This window comes from Daucus carota, chromosome 1, assembly GCF_001625215.2.
Source record: "Daucus carota subsp. sativus chromosome 1, DH1 v3.0, whole genome shotgun sequence".
In the NCBI taxonomy this organism is placed as follows: domain Eukaryota; kingdom Viridiplantae; phylum Streptophyta; class Magnoliopsida; order Apiales; family Apiaceae; genus Daucus; species Daucus carota.
In genome coordinates, this window is record NC_030381.2 from 9,663,124 (window position 1) to 9,688,729 (window position 25,606).

The window sequence follows — 25,606 nt, forward strand, 5'->3', positions numbered from 1 at the left end:
TAAAAACCCACTAACCTCTAAACCAAATTTAATAACAAATTCTAAAATAAATAGCCTCTAAACTATCCATTTTTTGACCAAAACAAGACTCAAATCATATCATATGAACTCCAAACTACACCAAATTTCAAATCTAGCCTAAACATAATATTTCCAACATAAACCTACTAACCTCAATTCAAAATCATAAAATAAAATTTACACCAAAAAGCCCCCAAAAATAAGAACAAGGAGAACACCAAATCTTACCAAACTAACTCCAAATCAAGCCAAACTTCAAAACTAGTTTATCTACCATGTTTCTAACAAAACCCCATCAAAATACAAACCAAAATATCAACTAAATCATTGAACCCACTAATAATATTGGGAATTAAAAGGGCTCAAGCTAAATACTAAAAAATGTAAGCTTAAAACATAAACTAAAGGCTCTTTCAACCCATAAGTGGTTGGCATAAATGCCACTTTATCCATTTGTTGAAGGGAAAGTTGGTCATAGCCATAAATTTCAAAAAGGTAAGAATGCAAGAGATAAAGAAACCAAACTTGAACTTATATAAATGAAAGTGTTTACAATATTTGAGAGATTACAATTTGAAAAACAGGGTATTCTAGATGTGGAAGATGATAAAGGAGGTTACTAACAACTAGGTAAAAACTAGAGTAAACTAAGCTAGACTAAGTTGGTGGCTCATGAGAGAAAAAGATGTTTATATAGGCCTAGATTAGGGTTTTAGGGGTAGAAGAGTCTTTGTGTCTTGATTTTCTTTTCCTTTTTTCTTCTTCTTCTTCTTCTTCTTCTTCTTTTCTTTTTCTTCCTCTTTTTCCCTTCTTGCACCTTTTTGTTCCTTTTTCTCTTGAATTCTTGATTTCTCTAAAAATTCCTGAAAATAAAAGAATTAACTAATAAAATACGAAAACAAGCAATATATAGGTAGTAAAAATGTGCAAAATAATGGACCTATCAGATATTCACTTGTCAAAGATGACAAAAGGGAAACTGAAGCCAGAATGGGAGATTTTCTTCGACACGCTTGCAAAGGTGTTCTCTCCCTCTAACAAGAGGAATTTTCACAACATATCTAACATACTGTAAGTATTTGGAGTATGTATTGCTTTCAATCGTCAAATTGACTTTGGTACAGCTGTTCTAGAAGGAGATTCTGAGATAGATGATACCACTTGGGAGTCGGAATGTGGAAACAAATGAAAAGGTTGAATGCTTTTTTCCACGATTCCTGATGTTGCTATTAAATGATAAGATGACGGAAGCCGACAAGAACTTCTACTTCAATGCTGAAAGAGTACATGTCAAACAGACAAGTCTCAAGCTGATCAACAAACTTTCTAAAGGCACCAAGTACAACGAGGTTCCACTCATTGTCACTCCATTTATGTCGGAAAGGTTCAATGCTCAAATTGTTCCTTATCAAGTTCAAGTGGCTCAACATCAGCAACAACAGCAACAAGACCAGCATCTACAACTACAACTTCAACAACCACCTCAACATCAAACTCAATCACAACCTTCACCACATCACACCCCTGAACTATCACCTGAACCATCACCTGCTAAATCACCTATCCCCCAACGATAATATCCACCATATGAAGATGAGCCTCTACCATTTGATTTCTTCGAAGCTCAACCATCTTCATCTGCACCCACACAACCTACTACTCAACCACAATACTCTCCACCAATTCAATCAACCTCACAACCACTGCCATCAGATTCAGCTATCGACCCTGATCTTCAGGCATTCAGAGATGACCTACAGGTAGCCCAGGTACTTTATGACTTCTCATCTAACTTTAATGTTGATATCTCTGATTATGGTTGTAACTTTGACTTGTTTTGCCAGCTTGCCAGCAATGAACCTGACAACACACAGGTTCATAACCCTGCTGATGATTCATTTCAACAAACTGTCTCTTCTCCAAACACTTCAACCAACACTACTTCAAAACCTGTTAAGAAAGTTGCCAGGAAGAGGAGTTTGAGTAGTTTGATGAGTCAACCCGCAGATCTGTCTTCTCAAAAGAAACAAAGAATAGAAGCCTCGGAGACAACTGCAGCCACATCCTTGCCTTCCCCAAAGGGCTTGGATTCTGATATGGCAATACAGTCTTTGGATTCATTCTCTCAGCAGAATGAAGCCATTGAAGTTGCCCGTCCAGCCACGGTATCCTGTACTGAGTCTAGCACTGCTCTAGCACTCACGCTAGTGCAAAATCAACCCGATACACAAGTTACTACACTTTCTGAGAGCAAAGTTTTTCAAAATAAAGTTACTATATATGAAAACTTTGTTGATCACTCTTTCTTTCATGATCAGGAACTGCTTGGCAATGTGCAAGTAGATTTGCCGTCACTGGCTTCCGGAGGACAATTTGTTCCTCCACTACCTTTGAACCCATATCAGGGAACATTGGTAGTATACACAGGTACAGCTGGAGCTATGAGTGACTCGAGTGATGTAAGGCAAACATTGAGCGATACACATGCACGTGAGGCTAGTGAAACAGCTTTGAGTGTACGTGAGGTGAGTGCACACACTAACCCAGCTCTTTTTGAGGAACAAATTGCTAAGTTACAAGCTGAACTTGCCCGGATGATTGCGGAGAATGAAAGATTGAAAGGTGCACAACTGGTCACCTTAGAGAAGAAAGTAGAGGAGGAGCCATCCAGTTCTTACAGGGATGAGCTCAAAGCTGATATCCATGGTTTGGCTGTCGAGATGAGATCAAACCATGAGCTCTATATGGCTAAATTTGATGAAATCGACAGCAAACTGGATCAACTTCTCAGTAACTCCAAGTCAGATGATCCAACCTCCAAAGAGGATCCCTCAACTAAGGGGGAGAATAGGGACAAAGGAGGAGATGACAAAGGAAACAGCTCCAACCAAAGTAACAAGGGGAACACAAATACCAATACTTCTAATTCTGCACCTGGCAGAGATACTGAGAAGTCAAAAGGCAAACAACCCATGCATCAACAAGAAGATGTATTCAACTCTGATAACTATGATGCTTATCCTAAAGAGATGGATGATGATGATGTGTTTGATGCCACATACTGCCAGAATCTTGAAGATGGTGCATTTGATGAAGCCTATCTGTTCCATACTGAGGAGGAAGCTGTGGATCTAGAACATGAGGAGCTTGTGAGAAAGTTTAAGCTGGAGAATGAAGCTAAAAAGAGAAAGCTCAGACACTTTCAAAAGCTTTTGGAGGACAAGCTCAATACTGAAGAGGAAATCAAGAAGGAAACACAGAAGATCTGTGATGCTGCCTGTGTGCAGAAGAATCTTGATGTTAAGCATAAAGTTGGTAAGAGTTGGGACATTGCACGCAGAATTTTCAATGGACCTCAGAGGGAACCCTTCGATGACAGGAAGTTCATGTCTCTTATCTATGATCTAAGGGAGATAAACCCTGATGAGGATTTGTTTATGCATGCCCTTTCTCTTGAGTTGTGGTACATTACAGTTGTAGTCAGGAATCTGCTAGATGAATGGGAGCTCATCATATACACAAGGAGAAACGGAATATTCAGACTCTCGGTTGAATATTTAAAGTCATTCATTGTAACTGAGCTCTGGGTGCTTCGTAACAAAGTCAAGAGAATCTCTAATTTGAATGAACTCCTTCGAGACAAGCTGATGGAACATGCTGAATTCAATAGTCCTCAGATTGTCAAGAATCCTTATTGTCTGAAGTTCATCAATGACGATGTCATAAATACCTTGTATCTGAATGATGAGTCCTTCCTGAAGTACCCTGTGAACCAACTGATCCTTGCATCTACTCTCCTGAGAACCAAGGGATTCGCTTTGAAAGAGAAGGCTGATGCTGATAGTGTTATAGCTCACTACTGTCTTCGAAATGGTATTTCTAAATACACAAGGAAGATGAAACAAGCCACGAAGACTTAGCCTGCTGACTTTCAGGAGAACCCGGTGGATTTGGAAGTAATGCACCAACTGGCTCTGGCTAATGAAAGGAAGAAACGTGGTGAAGCCTCTACTGCAGAACAGCCAACCAAGAATGAATATTCAACTCCTGTCCTTCACAGTTCTGATACTGAAGAAGGAGAAGTGGATCATTAGATTATATAGGGTATTGTAATATAGGTTCTAAATGAACACCCTTTTTGTAATCTATTGTTTATGTTTGAATCTGGTGAATGTTTAATGAATACCAGAAACTTTTGCTATTTATCTTTCAATGTTTAATCCTTTGTCTTATCAGTTAGTTGAGTTATCCTCTCAATAATTTGCATGTTATGTTAACAAACAAATAGGGGGAGATTGAAAGGCATATGTTAAGCCTATTTGTATTTAAGAGGAATCAACTCAACTCTGATAAGAAAGCAGGTAAATAGCAAGTACTGTTATCCGCAATCCGTTCGAAGAACATCAAATGATTTATTGAAGATTTTATGTCAGAAGAATTTCAGGATGCTGCTGCAAACCACTGGAAGAAGTTCATTTATATGATCAAGCCTCAGTCTTTTGTGGCACGTCCAGAAGATCAGAAGGTATAAAGTTTCAATACTTTATTTATTCAGAAGATTCCATTATTGTGTCTACAAATGAAGAAGAACTCAGAAGACGAAGAATCGACGAACATGCCACAACTTAATTGTTTAAATGACAAGGAATATTTAATTGAGCTAGTTACAGATGAACCAGACAGGACATTTGTGTATCAGCTTCTCAGATTAAATATTCTACGTCAAAAGAAAGTGGCTGTTCAATCAAGTCGAATATCTTAATTGTTTATAGAAGACTGAAGACACTGAAGAAGAAGAAAAGGGATAATTGATTATCTAATTATTAAATCACTTCTCAAAATAATTATATAGGATGGGTAATTTATTTATTAAATTAATTCTATCTTAAATTAATTTAATTTATGAATTTATGCATTTAATATAATTAAGTAGATATTAATTGGTTAATTAATTAAAGGAAATAAGGGATTGTCTTGTTGGAATACAAGGTAAGACAATCTGAAAGATTGTCTTGCAAAAACAACAAGGTAAGACAATCCTCCAGATTGTCTTACCGTGTTATTACACTTCCAACACACGGTAAGACAATCTGGAAGATTGTCTTACCATCCCCTCCAATTGTCTTGCCGCCTGTTCCTTAAGACAATCTTCAAGATTGTCTTGCCGAATGGCTTGTAAGACAATCTTGAAGATTGTCTTACCGTGTCCCAATTGTATTACCGCGCCTGGATAATTGTCTTACCATTCCAGATTGTCTTACTAGGCTATAGACAATGCTTAAGATTGTCTTGCCTTGAGTTTTTCAGCAAGACAAAGTGCTTAATTGTCTTAGCAACCTATAGATTGTCTTTGCCACCATTGTCTTGCCTTGTTCTTGAGATTTGCCTATAAATATGGCTCATTCTCCTTCATTTGTAAGTGTTCAAAGTGCTTGTAAGCTTTCAAGTTGTGCTAAACTTGCTATTCGTTAAATCCACAGTTTACTGTGCTTTGATCATTCGGTTGTTTTGTTCCACTGAGTTACAATACTTTCTGTCAAATTTATTCTATGAACTAGTGGACATTAAAATGAACCATATTAATTATATAACGACTTAAAACATTGTTATATTAATTAATTAAAATATGATTAACAAATTTATATTCAATCAGGTTATTCCACCGCGAATATTTTTTTGAGTGATGATTGTATTCAACCCCCCCCCCCCTTCTACAATCGTTCCAGGACCTAACAATTGTTCCTCTCCCACTTTTGCTAGATCAAATGCTTTTTCTATCTCCTTGAGCCATCCACTGGCCTCCATCGGGTTCGCAGCACCCTTGAACTCTGGTGGATGAACTGCCTGAAATGTCTTAAAAGTTACCGCTGGAGGAGCTGGTGGTCGCTGCTGCTGTGCTGCAAGATTTGCCATTTGCTGCTGCATGAGAGCCAACATCTGTACAAGTGCGGGATCAGCCCCACCTGCTGCTGCTGTCTCTGGAACACTCTTACGTTTAGGACCCATGAATCTGATAGAAAAGAAGCAACTTATTTAATAATTCACAAGCATGATTTTTAAAATATATTGCAAAATTTAAATAGCAAAAGTTTTCCTGTGTACACAGTTTGAAATTAAAAAGAATTTGCATAAAAATTTTGCTAACATCTTAACACCTGCTGCATAATTACTATATAATCCCGCTTAAAGTGTATTAAGTGGCGACAATAATAAATAAGAAATGGCCACTATTACCGAATTCAAATGATACAATAACTTGGATACTTACCGAATGAAATTGCTTATTATACTGCGTAATGTAAAGTAAAGCAAAGCGATAAAGGAAGACGTGATTTCTGTACAAACAGTATACATATATAGGAATAAAAAGTTATACAAACATTAACTCTCATCCTCAGCCATCTAAAAGTCAACCAGTACAAGTACATCACTTATAAGGAAAAGTAATCAAAGAAAGAAAGGATCTACACAAGGGATGTCCCTCCCAACTCTGATGATTATGCAGCTGCTGCTGCCACTGCGCCACGCATGTAATAACTGTATCTATATCACAGACCGAAGTCATATACACTGCCAAAAAGGAGACTAGGTACTCGCCGTACTATAAGAGTATCTCTATCTCGTCTTGGAAATCTTCCCTGTTAGCTCCCATCCCAAGTCTAAGTCTCTAGTTGCGCGACCCACGAACCGCGCGCAACTCCGACATAATCCAGTAAATGAGCCTCGTCACCCGACGTGCCTCGACATCCCACTCACTCGTGGACGGGAACTCGGCCAATCCCTGCCTAGCGATATGCTCAATCGCTCCAATCCTGGAGCGTGCCTCACCGTCCTCGACAGGGACTCTCCTCTCCTGGAGCAGTATGTCCATAAGCCTCCTAATTTCCACATTCTGACGGTGTAGAAAATCATATTCCCGGCCCAAAGCGGCATAGACATGATACGGAACTGCCTGAGTCACACTACCCGCTGGAGCCCTAGATGTGGCAGATACCGATGCTGTGGTCCTTATCTGGTGATGGATGATACGCTGGCGTCCTTCTGCATCAGTCTCAATGCCTACCGCCTACTTCGCTTCCTCGATAATCCTCATAACACGAGCCTCCCCGGGCTCCATCTGACTAATGGGAACTTTCCCGGCCTTAACAGCTTCAACAGTCCTTCCTACACTCCTTACTAGTGTCGGGTTAGCAACTACCTCTTAAACTGATCCGACCACGGGGTCTTCTTCCGGGTCTTCTTCAGGATCTGACAATACTGGGTTCACATCAACACTTACTGACGAACTATACAATGGTAACGGGGGTACACGAGGATTCCTCTCAAAACTACTTCCATCCGAATCATTCTCAGTGAGAGATTCCTGGAATAACACACAATAACCACGATCAGATCTGCTATAGAATGGTAATAATACCAAAAACTGTACAACTATAACTAAAAACTATACCGAATAACCTGGATAACTCTATATGAGTTACACGGCACACTTATCTCATGTGATCTTCTTATGACTCAATTTAACACGACTCCTAAGCTTGTTTCAGTGAACATAAACTGTAGCTCTGATACCAACTTGTGACGCCCTCCAGACGAGGGGTCTCGATTTGGGGGTCACAACCTTACTCGCAATAATATAATATGCACAGCGGAATAAAATACTAATATTATAAGACAATAATATGACCCCTGCATGCAACTGGATCGTACACAACTTATGATATGAAACAAGCACTAAATAAAACCATTATGTGATTACACACTACACACCTGTTTAGAGTAACTTCTACAGGAAACTATACAAATCCTCCAAAAGTCTAAATAAGTTTTATGACTAGTTCAAATTTTATTACACATTACCAAAAGTTCTATGTATACTCTGGATTCTTCCTACCTGAGCAGGAAGATTGAACCAAAACAACTGAGGATGGTTAAGTGAGACCCTCTTGCGAGCAGTAAGGCGCATACTCGGCATACTTAGGTCTCGCTGAAAGATTAGCACAACAACAACAAAGCAATAATGAGCAACTAGAAGGCTCAGCAATATATATATAAAATGCTTAAATGTAAAGCATTACTGAGTGCTATCTTTCTGGAAATAAAGAGATAAGAAACAATAGTATCCAATGGAAAACAAAAGCAATATTAGCTTAAGTAATCAAATTATAAATTTTGATTTCAACTTCCACTAATGGGTGTACTATCACAGCTGATCAACCCGTGTGATAGTACGGGATCACACTTCATAGAAGCATGTCCTAATTCACAGGTACCAAATATAAGGCAACATATTGGCCTTTGGCAGCAAAGTATTATCATATTTCAATAATACCCAAATAGCCCTTCACTGGACCGCCGTCCTGCCCGCATACGCAAACACCCCATCCATAAAAATGTTTTTCTTAGGGAGTTGAATCACTCAACTCTCTCGTTCAACAAACTCGCCATTTCACATGGTCCGGAGTAATCTTAACAATCGATGGCAACATAACTAGAATAATTAGTTATATGCTTATATGAACTCAATTTTATACTGTATGGAGTATATCTAGATAGAATAGTTTCTCACTATCTATCTTGAAAGTAATTCGAGGATTCTAGTAGAATGATTACTAGAATGTAGTGAATTCAATCATTGGAATGTATTGAATTCAATCATTATTAGAGTATCTGTATGGTGTGTTTCACAATGGAATACTGAACAATAATTATATTCCAAGCATATGTTATTCTATGAATTGAATACAGAATATAATAGTTGCATTGGCAATAATAAAAGTTGTGGAATAGAATCACTTGCTCTTAATAAATAAGAGAAGAATAGAAATACTTGCCTTTTGCTGTGCTCTAACTGGTACTCGCTTTAGAACCTGGAGTCACTATCAACTCTTGAATCTATAAATCATAAAGTATTGATTCAACAACTCGGGTCAACTCAATTGACGTAATAATATGTCTCGCGAAATATAAACTACCCATTCGTTTATACTAATCATGGTTTTGTCACATAATTCACGTATCGTATCATCAAGTGTTGCATATAATATGCGATTCATGTCAACACGTGTCACGTATCAGATATAACAATTACATCAGATATTTATTCTAATTATTAATTTAATTATAACTAATTTAATCAACTCGGGTCCTCCGAAAGTAGGCCGATCGAATATTCACTAACAAGTTAATACCACTTTAACATCTCTTGTCAAAGCATCAGTGTTTGGCTAAGCATGTTAATCAATACAGTGGATATCTGTACTGTCCAAGTCATAATCTATAATTGTACTATTCTCTTGGAATTGAAACAAAAGTATGACCAAGTATTATCTAATAATCCTCATATTTTAAAAATATCAGAAACCCGATATCAATATCAACAATCAGTACTAATACTAATAATACAGTTTACAATCAACCTATACACTCCAAAAATAGATATTGATTATATTAATATTAGTAATATTATTATTATCGTTTATAATTTAACAATAATAATAATAAGATTAATAAAAATAAAGCAATACTGGTTTTGTTGTTTCTTTTCCAAAAACCCACTCGGCAGCCCTCCCGGGCCGCCACCGAGCCACCGCCGCAAACCTCTTCCGGCAGCCCTTCGCCAGAACAACCACCTCCCTCTCTCTCTCTCTCTACACCATGGCTGTCGCCGCCGCTGCAGCAACAACACCCTGCGGCTGCGCCGCTCTGCCATTCAGGCTGCCTCGCCCCCGACCGCCTCCTCCCAATCGTGACCTTCCATCTCCGTCGCCTGGTTTCCCCCAACTCCCTTTCGTCCACCTGTGTTTCCCCCACCTTCATCTGTGCACGGCGTCGTCGCTGCAACCCCGTCGGATCGCGACGTCGCGGCGCCGCCTAACATCTCCGACTCCGATCGCCGCCAAACAAACAATCCCCCAAACTCCACCTCCTCCAACCATCGTCAGCAAATCTCGACTCAAACCCAACAATTAATTGATTTAACTCAACAAAAGTATTCATCCAATCAACACAATAAGCATGTATGTACTTCGACATAATCACAGACGGTTTAAATGTGCTGGAGAAATAAATCCCATACCCGTAATCAGCCGCTCGATGGAATTACTCAAACCCTAGTTCCTCTTTTACTCAATTAAACCGATGTCTCTATTTAGTGCTTTGTGTGCTGCGTATATGCCTTACGTGTTTCATTATCTGATGGTATTTATCTTATATCATCTAGTACATGAGTCATTTACCGAACTGCTGTCCAGCTACTAAAGTTACACCTAACCACCTGCTTGATTAAAAGAAATCCTTTTATTATAATTAGAAATCACACCTCCAAAATAAAAACTAAACTTGTAATAATAATATAAAATTGGGGTCTGAAAATGTTTTAGGAACATTTAACTGAAAATAACCCAAAAATATCCTAAATTTTTAGAATTGAAAAAATCTGTGAAAAGTTTTATTTTATTTTTAATCTTTTTGAATATTTAATTTAAATTGTCCGAATAATTTTAAAAGTGCAAATAATCAAAAATAACTATCTGCGAGATTTATAAATATTTTTATATCAGTTAAAACATAAAAATACCAAAATTGAAATATTCTGGTAATTTTAATTGGACAATATTTTGTAATATAAATAAACACAGATTTTAATATTTTTAAATCAAAGAATAACTCTGATTTATAAAAATTCTAATAAACTCGATTTCTAAACTACTCACTCGGCCGAGAATAAAAAATTATCATTATAAAATTAATCACGTACCACAATTAAATCAATTTATGGCATCAAACAATTATTGTTGCAATTAATCATGTTATTCACCAAAATTAATATAATCACAAAATTTGCAATTATGCGAGAATTCATTTTATTAACAATTAATAAAATAATCATGCTTCATGAAAATGACAATAATTATGCATGGCTAGATTACCATTTAACAGTTATTTTTATATCGGTTTTTCTATGGTGTGCCCATGGGCACACAATAAGCACTAACTTTTATAAGTTTGGTGCATTTTTATTGGCCATCTAATCATAAACAAGGATGGCCCCCCTGCATTTACACCATGTCCACCAATCAAAATCCACCAAAATTATCAAATTTAGTGTTTAATGTGTGCCCATGGGCACACACTAGAAAGACCCTTTTTATATAACTAAAATATCACAAAATTTCTCGGATATTACATCCTTCCCCCCTTAACAGGATTCTGTCCCCAGAATCGACTTACGAAAACAACTGAGGATACTTGGCAAGCATTTCGCTTTCAAGTTCCCAGGTCGACTCTTCCACTCTAGGATTTCTCCACAAAACTCGTACTAAGGATACAGACTTATTCCTAAGTACTTTCTCACGCCTATCTAATATCTGCACTGGTCTTTCTACAAAGGACAGATCTGGTTGGATCTCTATTGGTTCATACTCTATCACATGATTAGAATCAGGCAGATAACGCTTCAGCATAGACACGTGGAACACATTGTGGATATGTTGCATGTGAGGAGGTAATGCCAATTCATAAGCGACTTTTCCGACGTGTCTCAAAATTTCAAAAGGACCCACATAACGAGGGCTTAGCTTTCCTTTCTTCTCAAACCTGGACAATCCTTTCCAAGGGGATATTTTTAATAACACGACATCTCCAACTTCAAACTCTAGGTCTCTTCTAGTAGGATCTGCTTATTTACGTTGACGATCCTGAGCAGCTACTAGCCTTTTCCGGATAAGTTCTACTTTTTCCTTTGTTTGTTGGATCAATTCTGGACCCTTCATCCCAACAAATAAGAGATCGGCATTTTCTCCCATATAAAGCTTCATAAGGAGGCATTCCAATGCTAGCATGGTAACTATTGTTATATGAGAATTCAACCAAGGGTAGATGTTCATCCCAACTCCTTTCGAAATCTAAGGCACAAACTCTGAGCATATCCTCGATTGTCTGAATTGTCCTTTCACTCTGACCATCGGTCTGAGGGTGATAAGCTGTACTCATTTTTAACTTTGTTCCGAGGCATTCCTGGAAACTCTTCCAAAACCTTGAATTAAATCGAGGATCTCTGTCAGAAACTATCGATACTGGAACTCCATGTCGAACGACAATTTCTTTCAAATACAAGTAAACTAATTTGTCCAATGAGAATCTCTCGTTGATAGGAAGGAAATGTGCTGACTTCGTTAATCGGTCTATAATAACCCAGATAGCATCTTGATTTGCTCTAGTTCTTGGTAAGCCAACCACAAAATCCGTAGCAAGATGTTCCCATTTCCATACTGGGATATCTAGCGTTGTGAGCCTCTCGTAAAATCTGTTCTTTCAATTCCTTCACATTTGGTATCCATATTCGAGAAGAAAATCTCAAAATTCCTTTGTCATCCTTTTGACTCCCTTTTTCTTCTCCCGTCAATTTATCCTTTTCACCGCTCATAACTCCCTGGGAAATTTCAAAATAATCATACATTTTTTGTCAATATTGTTCTTTCTATTTAGTCTCAAATGGTCAGACACTTGTTGAGGGGGTAATCTTAGAAGAACCATGACCTCCAATATTAAGTAAGCGTGCAATTTTTGCAAGTCCAACACCAAAACTGTGATAGTCATCCATTATAGCTTTGTTGTGTGGTTTTTCACAGTCCTCTTATTAGATCGCAAGCGTGCCTTCTTTATGGGAGAAATAATTATCTCACGGGTATTCATATCTAAAAAACGTGTAATACACCAATGTCTTTCAGAACTTCGTTAAACAATCATATGTGCCTTACAGTTTTCTCTCTTAATACGACAAGGTTTGATTTCTCTTCCTTCTTCGCGTTTATCAAACCTTTTGAAACCTTCTTTATTGGAGGTAATTTTTTTTTTATCAAATTACCATCACTTCTACACTAGTAGGATGAGTACTTCACTAGTAAGATGAGTACTTCCTAGTTGCAAATCCTTTTTAAAGTGCAAAATTCTTATAACAATGGTATGCAATATGTTCATCACGAAACTCCATATCCACGTATGGCACTATTATTCAATCAGCACTTTCATAGTCTTCTACAACATCCTTGTAGTGCTCAGATTGATCATCTGAACTTGTGAGCGGTATCTGCAAGGCGTAGCCTAGCAGATTCCACTCCCTTCTTGGTAATAAGAGGTCGAGGGTCTATGGATGAATGTGTATGTGAGTATTTAAAGTGCTTTAATTGACCTTTACCTTAGAAAACATATAAGCAGAGAATCAACTTATAAATCTAGTACATATTACAAGTGAAAGTTTTACTAGTACATAATATATGTAGTAAGATCATAATACATTTATTAGCGGCTTTAGATTCTCTGCATCCTATCATTTCCTTTCCCATTCTGGAAGTCTATATGCATTTCAGAATTTTAATATAACTCAAATGTAAAATTTTACATGTTTAAGGAGTATTAAACCTTCTAATTTGAAATTTAATAATTTAAATTTTGTTTTTATTAATCTGTATAGAATTTAAATTTAACTTCTTTATTTTTTTATTCACATATTGTCATAAACCTGCTATGGCTAATTAAAAAACCAACTATACATCCAGTGAGGAGAGACCGTAGAAATTTTCTATTTTATGTTTTGTTGTGTATGTTTTTTATAACGTGGAATCCTACTTGTAAGGCGCATGATGGCGGGGTCGTAGCTGTTGAGCTATCTAGGGTGATGAGAGGTGCACCTCAGCTCATTACTATAGGCGCTGATAAGACATTAGCAATCTGGGACACATTATCTTTCAAGGTAGCTGATCTCTATCGTTTATTTGTAACTTCTTCATGTTGAGTAGAAAAGCCGTACCTTTTCTTTGATTTGCTCCCCCCGCTCCCCCTCCCCCTCTCTCTATATATGTTTAAATTATTATTCATCCTTTTCCAAGAACTACGACGTATTAAACCTGTACCAAAAATGTCGTGCCACAGTGTGGCATCATGGTGTCACCCTCGAGCACCCACTCTTGATATATTAACTTGTGTCAAGGATTCCCACATATGGTATGCTTATTTTGCCTTCTAGTAGCAAGTGGTTTTGTTAAAAACAGTTATATATCTTATTGATTAAGAATACGAAGGATGTTTTATTTTTTTATCTCTAGCGGCAATGCTAATAAGTAATAAGATTAAAAGCCTGCTTATGCAACTCTGCTGCAGAAATTAAGGCCAATTGATCTTTTAACATCATTGATTTGCAGACTTTTTCGTCTTTAAATGGACTAGTTTGGTGAAGAAGAGAAATTTTGTGAGAACGCGTAACTTTAGTTTTATATGAGATGCCTGCCTTACTTGCAATTTACATGATTATTATTTTTTGATGTCTACACAGGCCTATTAGGCACCCTACGTATTCGGCTCTAACAAGGCCATTATGGGAGCTTTCCTCGTTAATTCCTCCACTAGCACTCGGATCTCACAAAACACTGAGAGTATGTACATCGCAGCATTAGTTTGTACTTGTTAAATTTAGATGGCTAGTTTTTTTTTTAATATTTAATGTTCAGCCACAGAAGCTCTAATGTTTAGCTTAGTGTGGCATTTTATGATGGGAAAGTATGGTTGTGGTAGATCTAATTTCATATATTACCTTGTATATTGCATGAGTATGACACTTTAATTTTGATTAACTAATATGCTTATGAAGTTGTGCCTGATACTGCTCTCACAAGTTGTATGCGTAGAACTTAAGCATTTAAGTGTCAGATAATGGTTGCTCCGATTACTGAATAATGTCTAAATAGACGATAAGGATGCTTCAATACGAATACTGTTGGGATCGAGAGTTGTAATTTGTAAATATGTAAGCTCAGATATAGTACATGCTTTTCTATGGCCTCGAGGAGAGTCATTGAAGGGGAACAGAAATGAACATAAAGTTTTATTATACATGTTACTAGTTACTTCAATATATTTTTTGATGTGGAGGAAAATAGTGTATATATCTATATGTTTTATATATGGGGCTAGGAGTTTATTGAATAATTAGGTTACTTTAGAGCTGAATAATTGTTGGGCTCTAGTCCATTAGGTTGTGTGTTCAGAATAAATCAAATTTATTTGAATAATATATTTTTTTTAAATTTTTTTATAAATTATTAGGTACTGGTTCGTAAGATAAGTCAAGTGATTACAATAACTAAGCAAATAGGGATAGTTATTAGAAATCATTATCACTATTATCTAGGAACTATGTTATCAGTATAAATTAGCCTATTAAAAGGTTGGTTTATGTTCATAGCATATAACCGAGAGCATTATAATCATTTTTCATGCATTTGACATTTTATTTTCTTTTATATTTTTGACCAAAAAATCAACATTATGCTATTAGGGTTTTTGTTCCATATACAAGTCATGTAACCCCCACGTTATTCATGTCTTGCATTAGTCATGATTATCAAATTTGCAATATTTTGATAAATCTTACATAGTGAGTGGATCTTCGAGTACCTAGTCTTTATTGGTAAGCTCTAATCTCTAGATGATTTAAACTTTATTCTTTATTTCTCAAACGTATGATGTATGCTAAACATTAGAATTACGATAGTTTCTAGGCTTTTGGGAAATCACTAGGAGACAATTTAAATATCCCGTTTTTAAGAATGTGACATGCTCATATATCATGTTTTAATAAAAGAGTAAATGAATTGTAATAACAAAGCAATTAGCCTCTGGAAGTTGAAGTAAAAATTTGTTCAAGTTCTCTATATTCCCTTGAGCTTTATCCTTGTCAATCAAATGTAAATGATACAATCGATAAAATCACTTATAGGTTTATTCTATGGCTGTCATCCATTACAGCCACACCTTGTTGCTATTGGGACCAATATCGGTGTGATCATTAGTGAATTTGATGCCAGATCTCTTCTAACTGTAGCATCTTTACCAAAACCCCCAGAAAGTCGAGAACATTCGGCTGTTTATGTTATTGAAAGAGAATTAAAGCTGCTAAACTTCTCGTTGTCCAACACGGCAAACCTTGCTCTTGGGAGTAACGGGTCCTTGACAGAAAATGGAAGACCGCGTGGAGATCCTTCTGAACCACTTCAAGTCAAGCAGATAAAAAAGCACATTAGCACTCCTATTCCACATGACTCATATGCAGTTCTTTCTGTGAGCAGTTCGGGGAAGTAAGTAATCTTTAACATTTGAGTACATCATTCGACTTCAAGTGCAGCATTAGACAGTAGAACTAGAATTACTACACATTATCTATTAATCCTGTGTTAGATATTTGTAAACTTGTTTTTTTTACAAACATGGTCAATTACAAAACTTTAAATACTCACGCACACATGCATCAACTGGTCTTGAACCCTCGACGTCTTATTACTAAAAGAGAAAGAGGAGAGGGGAACCACTAGGTTAAGACTTACAGTTAATCTAGTGGTTTCCAGTTTATGGCTCTTAAAAGAACTCGTAAGAGGACCTTAATATTGTTAACATGAAATGAATGACGTAATTTCTTCCCTTTCTTGGTACCTGACTAGTACTATTTATGGGTATAAACAAGCTATCTCAGTGATAGACTTTCTTTTCCCTTGTTGCTTGGTTGCAGGTATCTTGCAGTTGTATGGCCTGATATTCCTTATTTCTCAATTTACAAGGTCAGTGATTGGTCCATAGTAGATTCAGGTAGTGCGAGGCTCTTGTCTTGGGATACTTGTCGAGATAGATTTGCTTTTTTGGAGTCGGCTGCACCTCCTCGAATCCCCTTGATTCCGAAAGGGGGATCAAGAAAAGCCAAGGAAGCTGCTGCAGTTGCTGCTCCAACTGCAGCAGCTTCTGCTGCAGTCGCTGCTCAAGCTGCAGTTGCAGCAGCCTCTGCTGCTTCTTCTGCTAGTGTGGAAGTTCGCATTTTGTTAGATGATGAGACATCAAATATATTAATGAGGTCTATTGGCGGCCACAGTGAACCGGTATCTCTTCTGTTTTCACCGACTGATTTCTGCTTCACTCTGCTTAAATCAAAGAAATAATATATTCTTTTTCTTGTATTTTCCTTTAAGGCTACGAATGTGATTGACATGCTTGCATGTTAGTAACAGTAATTAATGACACTTTTAGACCTTATTTGGAATGGCTCATATGTTAAAGGCCTAAAAGTCAGGCTTTGTTAGTGATATGCTTTCTCATCTTAGTATGAGTAGGTAGATTGCCTTGAACTTTTTAAAGGATGACCAACAAAAACGATTTATTATCGGAGCTGGAACTATAGTTCAGTTGGAACTAAATGGGTTAAGTTGAATGTTATTTTATGCTTTGACTAGGCTTGCATCAAAGACTGTGCTGCAGAATATGCAGAATTCATGAGGTTCCTGTTCAAGTACCTTTCCTCACGTAATGATTGCATCCCACATACGTGTAGATTCTGAAACAAGACTTCCTTTTTGTAGGTGGACTATAACATTTCAGTTGTACTGGAACTCTGTTGCCTTAAGTTTGAGTACTAAAAACTCACTCCTTGCTGCCATCGTGTTTTCGTATTTGGAAAATGATAGCTAAAGTACCTTAATAATTAAATCTGAACACAAGTGACTGGCTGCCCCATATAAAGGTTGAGGGCTCGAAAATTTTACGGGTGTGTTATGTTTCAGGGTAAAGGTTCCTCTTGGACCCGGTTTTCTCAACAGGAAAAGTTTAATCGCATTCAACTTAAATTAGAATTAGGTTTATCTATGGCTAATATATTTAGTTGAAACACTTCTGTCACATATGTAAGTAAGATGACTACCTGGAATTTGACTTTACAATGGATCACTTGAAATTTGTGGGAAAATGGTGAGTTTCAAGGATGAGCATAAAATAGATAATAAAAGATTTGTACTCGGACAAAATATGCAAACACTGATTTTTTCTGAATTTCAAATAGGAATGTCAACTCAAGGCATATACTTATTAACTTGCTACTTTCTAGTAACTCATTGATACTGTAGTCAGACTGTAGAACTTTCTTTAGTGAAATGTTGTACTTCATCGCTATATTGCTATTAACAAATGGTCACTGCTTCCCCTTTGATTTTATACTCAGCTCTCAAGAAATTCGTATGCTTACGTTTTCTGATTGGTTCAGGGGATCTGCCGTTTATTGTTACACGTTCGTAATATTTGTTGTCTAGTCTTAGTTATTATGGGGGTCCAGTAATATATGTCTGACCACTTTGGTATGGCCTTTTAACTCCATAAATATGTTTCTAGGTTATTGGTTTGCATGGGGGAGCGCTACTTGGTATAGCGTATCGGACATCGTGAAGAGTCAACCCCATTGCTGCTAGTCTGCTACTGCTATTTCAACATTCCAGTCTATGCCCTTATCTGGCTTTGGTAGCAGCGGGCTTTCCTCGTTCACCACTATTGATGGCTATTCTTCTCATAATTCTTCAGCGAACTCTGTTATCATTTGTCTTGTCCCTTAAGCAATCTATTTTCTATCCATCCAGAAGTTTTGTGCATCAAGTATTGAGCAAATATGAACTCTTGAGTCTTCTTATCTTTTCTAACAAAAATTCTCTGTGAACCCCACTAAGTCCTTAAATATCTGGACTTAGTCTGCGTGAGTGTCGAGCACCAAATAGCTATCTTGTATATCTTTGGTTACTGTAGACGTGCCGCATGATCCATCTGAGCTCAATTTTATATGTTATCTTATTTACGTTGATAATTGGTGTCGGTATTGTTTTTTCAAGTCCCAGCCCGGTTTGCTCAAAATTATTTAAATTGCAGTTAGTAGATTGGATGTGTGAGCAAATTTATGCCGAGATTTTTTAAGAATCGGGTAAATTTGCAGTTAGGAAAACTTTCAACCAGTCGGTGGTCTTCTTCCTCAACCAGAATGGACAGCATGGGACCAAACGGTTGAGTATTGTGCCTTTGCCTATCAGCAATACATTGTCATATCTTCCTTGCACCCTCAATATAGATACTTGGGAGATGTTGCCATTCCATTTGCTACAGGTGCTGTTTGGCAACGGAGACAGCTCTTTGTGGCTACACCAACTACGATAGGGTAAGTACTATTTAACAAGATCTTATTCGTGTATTACGATATATTTTTTAGCTTTTCTATGTAAATAGGGTTGTAAATGAGGCGAGTCGTTTGTGAGCAGCTTGGTGTTGGTTCGACAAAATCTTGTAGGTTTTTTGAATTTCTGCTCGAATTTAAATGAGCGGAGCTGAAAGCTAGATACTGTAAGAGCCGAACTTTATCAAATTAAAGTTTGGCTCTTGAAGCATTTTGAAGTATGTACTGCTCGACTATGAGATACCATTCTTCACAAATTTGGATGCATAAATTTGGCATTTAATCTATGGGCGCCTAAGCATAATAGCTTCTTCTGTATTGTTGAGTCTTGAGATAAAAAGAAGTATATCCTATGCATGATTTAATTGGAATTTAGAAGTCTAGATAATGTCTATAGTATCGACAATTAATGCTATTAACAGTGGCAAGTACGGGTTGAAGTAATGAGCCACAGACTAAAGACCAATAAAACTACTTAAGATCACAGGATATTTAAGACAGACATTTGAGGTAATCCAGGAAAGATTTCAAAAAAATCAGCAACAGTACATAACCAACTTCTGTACAAATGAAAGTAAAACACAGAATTCCATGTCCATTAAGAAACAACCACAACAATATAATTTTACTATCCCTCTTTTGTGTTTTACTTTTTAATGTCTACTTAGCACTGTCCTTGAATAGCTTTTTTTCGCGTGTTTTGATTTTTAAGGTCTGACTTGGGAGACTCACAAATAAACAATTAAAAGAACAGATTGAAGGATTAAGAATAGTGATGAAAGTCTTACTAAACAAAAGCTGAAGCAATCTCAAGTTAACATATCAGATGTAAGTAGAAATACACTGCCGAGCCGTTTTTAAGCATCACCAGGGAAAAAAAACACACTCTGTGTATACAATTTAAGAGTTAATTCTAAACCGCTACGTATGCAAGTATCCAACTGCGTCATTGCTGTCTAACCAAATGGGTTATAGTACTGCCTCTTGCTAATTTGTGTCCCATGCTAAGATAAATAGGTTATAGTCAATTATCTGACATATAAAAGATAATAATCTACAGATTCTAAACTGTATGCTCGATTCCGAGACAGAAGAAAGTTCTGCAGCCTAAATTTTCTCAAGCACAAGCTTGTCTCATTTACCAAATGGACAGTTAACATTACCTGCCTCACCAAGATTGCATTGTACTAAAGTTAATTACTTAATCTTTTAGGAAATTATGTGGATCTTATTAGTTAATGAGAGAGAAATAATTTTAATGGATGGAGATATAACTTGTTAGCATTGGTGAGGACTTCAACATTTGCATATATACTAGCTATATAAAGACAAAACCTTAGTTATGACCAACCTTTGCTGAAGAGCTAAAATTCTTTTAGTGTTTACTTTAATGATTAATCACATGGTTTTGCTAAACAGAAGATGGTGTGGCCTTCTGGATTTTTTTTGGTTTGTGGTTAACTACCTTTTATAATTTGCATGGGAAAGATAAAAAAACCAAATCCAGAAATCAGATGAATAAATTAAGAATAATTTACATGCATCGTTTCTTCACCTATGCTTTTTGAGAAATTATTATGATGAAATACCTGTTTTGTGTGGAAACTTTAGGTGTGTTTTCGTTGATGATGGTGTTGCTCCCATTCATATAGAAACTAAACGGCGTAAAGAAGATATGAAACTGAAGGAGGCTCGTTCGAGAGCTGTTGCAGAGCATGGTGAGTTGGCTCTGATTGCGGTAGATGGTCCGCAAACTGCAACACAGGAGCGGATTTCTTTGAGACCTCCAATGCTACAGGTTAATATATAGCTTGTTAATGTATAATTGCATTTTACGAGTAACTTTCTTAGTTTTTGTCGTGTAGCAGTGTTTGACAACTGTAGTTGTTGTATGCAGCAACTTTGAAGTTTTAAACGCATGGATTAAATCTTAAATTTGCCCACAAGTCCATACCAAATGGATTGATAAATAGTTCTGATGTTGGTAAAATTTACTTATCCTTCGTCCAATATTTGATCCAATTTTCTTGTGCAGTTATCTGCAAGGCGTAGCCTAGCAGATTCCACTCCCCTCTTGGTAATAAGAGGTCGAGGGTCGATGGATGAATGCGTATGTGAGTATTTAAATTGCTTCAATTGACCTTTACCTTAGAAAACATATAAGCAGAGAATCAACTTATAAATCTAGTACATATTACAAGTGAAAGTGTTACTAGTACATAATATATGTAGTAAGATCATAATACATTTATTAGCGGCTTTAGATTCTCTACATCCTATCATTTCCTTTCCCATTCTAGAAGTCTATATGCATTTTAGATTTTTAATATAACTCAAATGTAAAATTTTACATGTTAGAGGAGTATTAAACCTTCTAATTTGAAATTTAATAATTAAAATTTTGTTTTTGTTAATCTGTATAGAATTTAAATTTAACTTCTTTATTTTTTTATTCACATATCATCATAAACCTGCTCTGGCTAATTAAAAAACCAACGATACATCCAGTGAGAAGAGACCGTAGAAATTTTCTATTTTATGTTTCGTTGTGTATGTTTTTTATAACGTGGAATCCTACTTGTAAGGCGAATGATGGCGGGGTCGTAGCTGTTGAGCTATCTAGGGTGATGGGAGTGTTAGGGTTATACTAAAATATTCGTTTGAAGTATATAACAATTATTTGAGAATCTTGAATGCATGTTTTCACATTGTCTGTATATTATATATTGTAGACAATCTAGTATCAAATGGGATAACAGAAGATTAGATTGTCAGACTCCTTATATAATATAATAAAGGTTCACAGTCGAGGTGGTGTTAGACAAACCACTGGAACGGCTGAAGTATTATTTGGAAATAGTTTATCTTGACTATTGAATAATACTTATATACTTTGTGTATATTGAACGGGATCAAGATAGTAGAATAATTGTTTCTTTAATTCTGACAATAAAGAACTAAGATTCTATGATGTTATTAATGCTTAAGTTCTTAATCCGGATATAGTGATTGACACTTGTATTTAATGCACATGCCTTGATTCATAAATTAAGTAATTTATTTTAAATTACGAATTTATGTATTGGGCAATGACATTATATACAAAGTGGGATATTGACTATAAAAGGAAACCGTGTCTGAAAAATATATTCGGGTGATGATGTCCTCTTGAAAGCTCATAAAGATAATTATGCTTTAGTCCTGCAGGCAGATATGTTCTTGCATAATTATAAGGTTGAGTGGATGATCAAGGATAAAAGATATTAATTAAATTAATTGTCAGAAATTAATTTAATTAATGGACATGCGATATCTTAAACATGGGGAATTTATAAGCAATTAATATGGGAGCCGAATTAAATAATTAATTTACGGAATTAGGAAAGGTAGTGCAAATATTAGTTCTTTAGTGGATAGAATTAATATTTAATGACATTGGGCTTGGCCCGGAATGTCATTGGAAGGCCTGACCTAATGATCCATGATCCCTGCTGTAGCCTATATATATATTCTCGTTCTCCTAAAGCTGAAAGACACATCAAAATGAATTAATCCTAGAGTCAGAGAGAGGCAGACGTTTTTCTCAAGGAGACAGCTAGGGTTTTGGGTTTTCGGAGCTTTAAGGAGAGGCACACCTTGGAAGATCGAAGGCCACACTTCGTCCAAGGAGAATCAAGGAATACAGCAGAAGACGTGGATTTGAATCGCTTGCGCCGTAGCGATTAAGGTTAATATTCTGTTCGAACTTTTAATTAGTATCATAAAACGCAGGGCCAAGATCCGATTGTTCCTACAATGGCATCAGAGCCAGGTTGCGGTTCTGCGATTTATGATATGTAGTCCATGTCATGATTATATATGCATGTATATAGTGATTCTGTGATGCAGGTCGTTGTCCACTATTATGGCCGTGTTTTAATTATTCTGTTATGTTTGGATTCCACGTGGTTTATCGTGGCTGTTGTAAATCACGAGGGTTGATCGTGATAGTTTAATCTTGTAATTCAATTTGTAATTGTTTTAGATTATGATATGATGTAATAGAATAGGCTGGTTCGTCTGTACAATTAGTATGTAATTGTTTGATCAACGGGGCTGCAAGAAACAAGGATCTTCCGCTGCTGCGATTAGGGTTTCGGGGGTGCTGCACTGTTTTGGGCGTAACTTTTGCATACGGTGTCCGATTTGGGCGAATGAGCACTTTTCGGAGACGGCAGAACGAGACGGAGCTAGCCACAACCGGGGAATCCCCGGTTGAGGTGATTTTGAAGGTGTTTTTCGGGATTTTTCGAGGCATTCTGAGGCCATTTAGGCCTCCAAACAGGCTCTCGAAGTTTTCTGGACAGATCTGGATTCTGACGAAGGATGAATTCGAAGCTGATTTTTCCAGGGCCATAATAGTGGATGTGCTTTATTATGATTATTGATTATTGTTATTATGTGTTTCTTATTTGTGTTGTTATGCCATGTGATACTAACCCTTCGCATGCTAGAATGACATGGACATAGGGATGTTTTTAATTAATGCTTTAATCATGCTAGTATGCTGCCATGTTATGTGTTCTTTATGTGTTCTTTATGTTGCTATAACCATGATAGTATGCATGTGGACTTCGAAGAAATAACATAGGGCGATGCATCTAGATTAAAATCCTCAAAGTAAATTCTAAGTGGGAGAGGGAGTTAATATGGTATTAAATCCCATGGTCTCCATCATTGTTTGTATGTAATTTAACATAAAGGCGAATATAAATTATGTATACGTCACCCATCGTGGCATGTAATTTATGGTGCCTAGAATGTTATAGATATTACTGGGACAAACTTCTTAAATTAATACGAATAGATACGGATTTTCTTTATCTCTGATTTGGGGCGATTTCGAAGGCTTATGGGTATTAAGTGAGACCGATGTGACTCCTCCACTGCCTAGAAATCAAACCAGACACGAATATTGAATTGAAGTATTCTATTCCAGAAATATTGGAAGGTATACATGCCGCCCATCGTGGCATACCAAGTTCCATAGGTTTCGGGTAATTTAAGATTTGATGATGGTATACACTTAGCTATGAAAAATAATATGGACCATCCCAACGTGGCTTATTGTTTAGTAATAGGACCGAAGTAACGTTTAAACAAATTTAGGTGGTATACATGTCACCCATCGTGACGTACCAGAAACTTATGGTGTTTAAACGTTAGTGCATTTAATTTTAATAATTGTTAGAGGAACCAATAGGACTTAATTTTTTATGCACCCTTCTTTATGTGTAATGTGATTTTTCCATGCATGATTCTCAGGATATAATGGGGTTTAATCCACTGTTCACCATACTTAAGGATAACAAACTTACCGGACCTAACTATATTGAATGGAAACGTAATTTGCACATTGTGTTGACTGCTGAGGAGTACAAGTTTTGCACTTATGAACCCAAGCCTGAGCAGCCCGCTGCTGATGCTCCTGATGAGGAGAAAGAGTATTATAACCGGTGGACAAAGGCTGATGAGATGTCGCGATGTTACATTCTGGCAGCAATGTCGGGTGTTTTGCAGCATCAGCATCAGGCTATGGCCACTGCTTCGGATATGCTCTTTAATCTCAAAGAACTTTTTGGAGATCAGAATAGGGCTGCTTGGGAAGTAGCCATGAAGGCTTTAATGAACACTCAGATGGCTGAAGGTACACCTGTAAGGGATCATGTTCTCAAGATGATGTCACATCTGAATGAGATAGAGATCCTTGGTGCAGAGCTTGATGGGGAAACCCAGATTGACATTATCCCTATGAGCTTGCCCAAGAGTTTTGAGCAGTTCCGCTTGAATTACAACATGAACAAGAGGCAGTATAGTCTTGCGGAACTGCTGACAGAACTTCAGGCAGCTGAAGGATTATTTCGCCAGAGTGTTCAAGTGAATGTGGCTGAGAAAGGTTCTTCCTCTAAGCCGAAAGGCAATAAGAAGAAGAAAAAGGCTCAGACACAGAAAGCTGTGAAGGCAGTGGGAGTTCAAGGTGGTGTGAAAAAGCCTAAAGGGAAGTGCTACCGGTGCAAGCAGTCGGGTCACTAGAAAAAGGATTGTCCTCTTCCTAAGAAGACAAACGATACTGGTATGTCTCTTTCTCTAGTTACAGAAACATTTGTAGCGGCTATATCTACGAGCACTTGGTGTGTAGATACTGGAGCCACTGATCATGTTTGTAACTCTATGCAGGGGTTCCAGCAATCCAGAATGCTTAGAGATGGTGAGATCTACGTGTTCATGAGAGATGCTACGAAAGTAGCAGTAGTTGCAGTAGGATTTATTCATTTATCTTTTGGTTCTGATAGGATTTTGGTTTTGAACAATTGTCTTTATGTACCTTCTTTTAGAAGGAATTTGATTTCGGTTTCTAAACTTGCTATGGATGGTTATAATGTTTGTTTGGATCGTAATGTTTCTATTATGATGAATAAACGGATTATATGTTCTGGTACATTGCAAGACAATTTGTATATAATTAATCCTAGTCAACCCGCACTGCAACTACAACATAGGGTATTGAATAACACATCTTCT

General features: G+C 36.9%; 1 protein-coding gene across 1 annotated transcript; it reads left to right on the top strand.

Moving 5' to 3' along the window:
- Positions 1-15,768: 15,768 nt before the first annotated feature.
- On the top strand, positions 15,769-20,951 carry LOC108192674 (uncharacterized). Its single transcript, XM_064087754.1, is given in 7 exon segments — positions 15,769-16,154; positions 16,583-16,943; positions 18,223-18,294; positions 18,297-18,416; positions 18,906-19,030; positions 20,657-20,843; positions 20,943-20,951. Coding segments are annotated over 7 exon segments (1,260 nt in total).
- The last annotated feature ends 4,655 nt before the right edge of the window (positions 20,952-25,606 follow it).